The sequence below is a fragment of the Chinchilla lanigera genome, unplaced genomic scaffold (genome assembly GCF_000276665.1).
Source record: "Chinchilla lanigera isolate Chin_1 unplaced genomic scaffold, ChiLan1.0 scaffold00123, whole genome shotgun sequence".
Taxonomy (NCBI): Eukaryota; Metazoa; Chordata; class Mammalia; order Rodentia; family Chinchillidae; genus Chinchilla; species Chinchilla lanigera.
This window is the reverse complement of record NW_004955524.1, coordinates 3101906-3105141: the sequence shown is the minus strand read 5'-3', so window position 1 is coordinate 3105141 and position 3236 is coordinate 3101906. Positions and strand designations below refer to the sequence as shown.

Genomic DNA, 3236 nt, shown 5'->3' with positions numbered 1-3236 from the left:
GCGCATGCGACAGTTCCGGCGTTGCCATGGTAGCGCGGGCGCGTCCGGGAGAGGGGAAACGCGGGCGCCGCGGTGGGGGTGGGGGCTCCAGGTCTCGGGAGCTGGGGGCATGTCCTGCTGGGCCCCGGCGCTGGGGCGCCCCGTGCGCATTTCCGCGCGGTGAGGCCCCTTCCTCCCGCCTCTGAGTAGGGGCTCCCTCCGTCCCTCCCTGGCTTGGGCTCTCGGGCCGACCTCAGCGTCTCCGGGAAACGCGGAGGCGCCCGGCCCGTAGTCATGACAACAGGGCGGGGCCATGGCGCCGCTGGGGGATGATTGACGTGGGGGGACTGGCTCGGGTCCCAGGCCCGGGATTAACCTTAGGGTTGGAGGACTGCAGGGTTGGGCTGCTGCCCACTCTGTCACCGCGGCCCAGCTAGAGCCCAGCCTTCCCTGCCCTCTTGGCCCGGCCTCCCGACTAGGAAACGGCGGGATGCTTGCTGTGTGCGGAAAGGCGGGCACCCACCCTGCTGGCGGACAGACCCCGGGCTCAGTGCGGTTCCTCTCCCCAGCCCAAGGCGGCGCCTGTGCCCGAGCCGGCCGGCCGTGGTGCTGAGTGCGGGGTGGGCGCTCCAGGAGGGACTTGGCGGTTGGGACCTGGGCCAGAGCAGGCCTGTGACCATCTCTTCCGGTGATGAGAGTCTCATCACAGCGGTCCCGAGGCAGGCGCATCTGGGACTTGGTACCAAGCAGCAGAGCTGGCTTTCCTACCTTCCGCACGAGACCTCCAGGCCTGCCACCGGGGTCCGTGCCTGGAACCCCATGTCTAGCACCCCGGTTTATTCCTTTGGGGAAGGCGGGGGCCTAGGGACAGTGTCGGGCTCGCTGAGCTGCCCACAAGCCAGGACGTGGAGCTGGGGCGGGCTGGGGGATGCTGACCGCTGACCACCCTGTTGGCTTAGGTCTGCACCAGCTGGGTCACAATCCTCCGGGAGGGAGTCCGGGAGCAAGGGGTCCCCAGGGTGGCCTGAGGCTCGCCAGGCTTGCTTCACCCGTGGGGCAGGGCAGCTGGCCCCCTGCTGTAGAGCCCGTGTCTCCGTGTGGGTCGAAGGTCTGGCAGCCTGACTGGCTGGCAGCACAGCGCCAGCAGCCACCTGCAGAGGGGGTGGGACACGCACTGGGCAGGAAGTCCTGATCTGCCCCCACACGCCCCCCACCTTTCCAGAGTGCTGCTGCTACCCCTAGCCCGGTGATGGGGGCCATGACCCCGAGTGACGCGATGGCCGCAGGCCCCATGGCGCCGGGCTTTTTCCAGGTAGGACCAGGGTGGGCAGTCTGGTGCGCAGGGGGTGGGGCTACGGCCAGAGTCGGGCCTGCACAGCTGTCCCAGGGTCTGTGGGGGAGAGGTAGCCTTCTCCTGCCTCTGCCACTCCCCTCCCCTCCCCTGGACAGGCCCTGCTGAGCCACAGGAAACAGGGCTTCTGGGGACCTCCCAGCCAGCTCGGCTCTGTCTTTGAGGGGCACCCTAGTGCCCACTTGATGGGCAGCTGTCTCCTCCCGTGCCTGCTCTGTGGGGACAGGACGGTGTGCCAGCCCGCCAGCTACTTGTGCCAGTGGGGGGTCCAGGTGTCGACCCAGGTGTAGCAGAGCAGGACAGGGTCGCTTTGGGGGGTGGACGGGTGTGCGGAGGCACTGATGCCCACCCCCCTCTTCCAGCCTTTCATGTCCCCGCGGTTCCCAGGGGGTCCCCGGCCCACCCTGAGGATGCCGGGTCAGGTGAGAAGGGATGAGGGGCGGGGACAGGAGCTGGGCTGGGGGCGGGGTGCCCCGACTCAGCGCTGCCGCCCACAGCCTCCTGTGGGCCTCCCTGGCTCCCAGCCCCTGCTCCCCGGCGCCGTGGACCCCTCCGCTCGCATGCAGGGTGAGTAGGGTGCTCCCCACACCCCGTCCGGGCCCTCTGAACCCGAGTCCTGGGGAGCAACCCCTGAGCCCTGTCCTCTGCCCACCCCAGGGCACTCGAGCATGGGTGGCCCGATGCAGAGGGTGACGCCGCCCCGGGGCATGGCTGGTGTCGGGCCCCAGGTAAGGCCACCAGGAGGGTAGGGTGGACGGGCCGTCCCCTACGAGCCACCCGGGGGCCACCTCTCATGGCTTTCGCCTCCACAGGGCTACGGAGGTGGCATGCGGCCCCCGCCCAACGCCCTCGCTGGCCCGGGACTGCCCACCATGAACATGTAAGGCCTTGAGTGGGTCCCCAGGCCTTGTTCCCCGGCCCCCGGCCCCCGCCCGGGCACCTGAGTTCTCGAGCAGTTTATTCTGCTATCACGTGGGGTGGGTAAATTAAAGCAGCTAGGACCCTGTCCCCGAAGGGTGGGACTTGAATCCACCCGGAATCAGCCAGGGTGTCCCCTGAGGCAGCAGCCGCCCTCGGTGGGGAGAGCCAGGTCGTCTGCATCCTGTCCCCTTGCTCCAGGTGCTCCCCTTTCCTTCCAGGGCTCCGGGAGTTCGGGGCCCTTGGGCCAGCCCCAGTGGCAACTCGGTGAGTCCGGGCAGGGGCGGGGGGGGGGTGGGGGACAGGGCAGGATGCTGGGCCGGCGCCCCTGGCCTCCTGCTCACAGCTGCGCCTGTCCCCAGATCCCCTACTCCTCCTCGTCCCCGGTCAGCTACACGGTGAGTGGCGAGGTGCGGGTGCTGGGCAGGGCCCCGGGGTGCCGGCTGGCCGCTCATCCCCCTCCTCTCTGCCCACAGGGACCTCCAGGAGGTGGTGGGCCCCCCGGCACGCCCATCATGCCCAGCCCTGGAGGTAGGGCTGGCGGCTGGCGGGTGACGGGAGCCCGCACCCCTCAGAGCCCCGCACTTGCCTGATGCCACTGTCTCCCCAGACTCCACCACGTCCAGCGAGAGCATGTTCACGCTCATGAACCCCCTCGGGCCGGGCGCCGGCAGGGCTAACGTGAGTGCTGCGGGCGTGGGCGCGGCGCGGGTCCCCAGCCTGCGGTGGGGACGCAGCCTCACCCGCCCGCCCTGTACCCCCAGTTTCCGCTCGGGCCCGGCGCCGAGGGCCCCATGGCCGCGGTGAGCGCGATGGAGCCGCACCCCGTGAACGGATCCCTGGGTGAGTGGCGCCCCCTGGTGGCCCCCCGGCGCGGGCGGGCGTTGGCACAGGGCACGCGCGGAGTTGCTGCCGCTGTCTGTTCCGCAGGCTCGGGCGACATGGACGGGCTGCCGAAGGTAAGGGCGGCGCCCCCGGGGTCCCGGGC

At 70.6% G+C, this 3236-nt stretch overlaps 1 protein-coding gene across 1 annotated transcript in view; it reads left to right on the top strand.

The window, feature by feature from the left end:
- The window catches only part of Ssbp4 (single stranded DNA binding protein 4), a gene marked incomplete at both ends in the record, with an annotated part of 7244 nt that extends 4037 nt beyond the window's left edge, over window positions 1–3207 (top strand). The window contains 11 exon segments of the mRNA XM_005409701.2: window positions 1202–1291; window positions 1693–1752; window positions 1828–1897; window positions 1988–2058; window positions 2143–2210; window positions 2470–2515; window positions 2611–2646; window positions 2725–2779; window positions 2859–2929; window positions 3013–3091; window positions 3179–3207. Of these exon segments, the coding sequence (XP_005409758.2) occupies window positions 1202–1291; window positions 1693–1752; window positions 1828–1897; window positions 1988–2058; window positions 2143–2210; window positions 2470–2515; window positions 2611–2646; window positions 2725–2779; window positions 2859–2929; window positions 3013–3091; window positions 3179–3207 (675 nt within the window).
- Window positions 3208–3236: the final 29 nt, after the last annotated feature.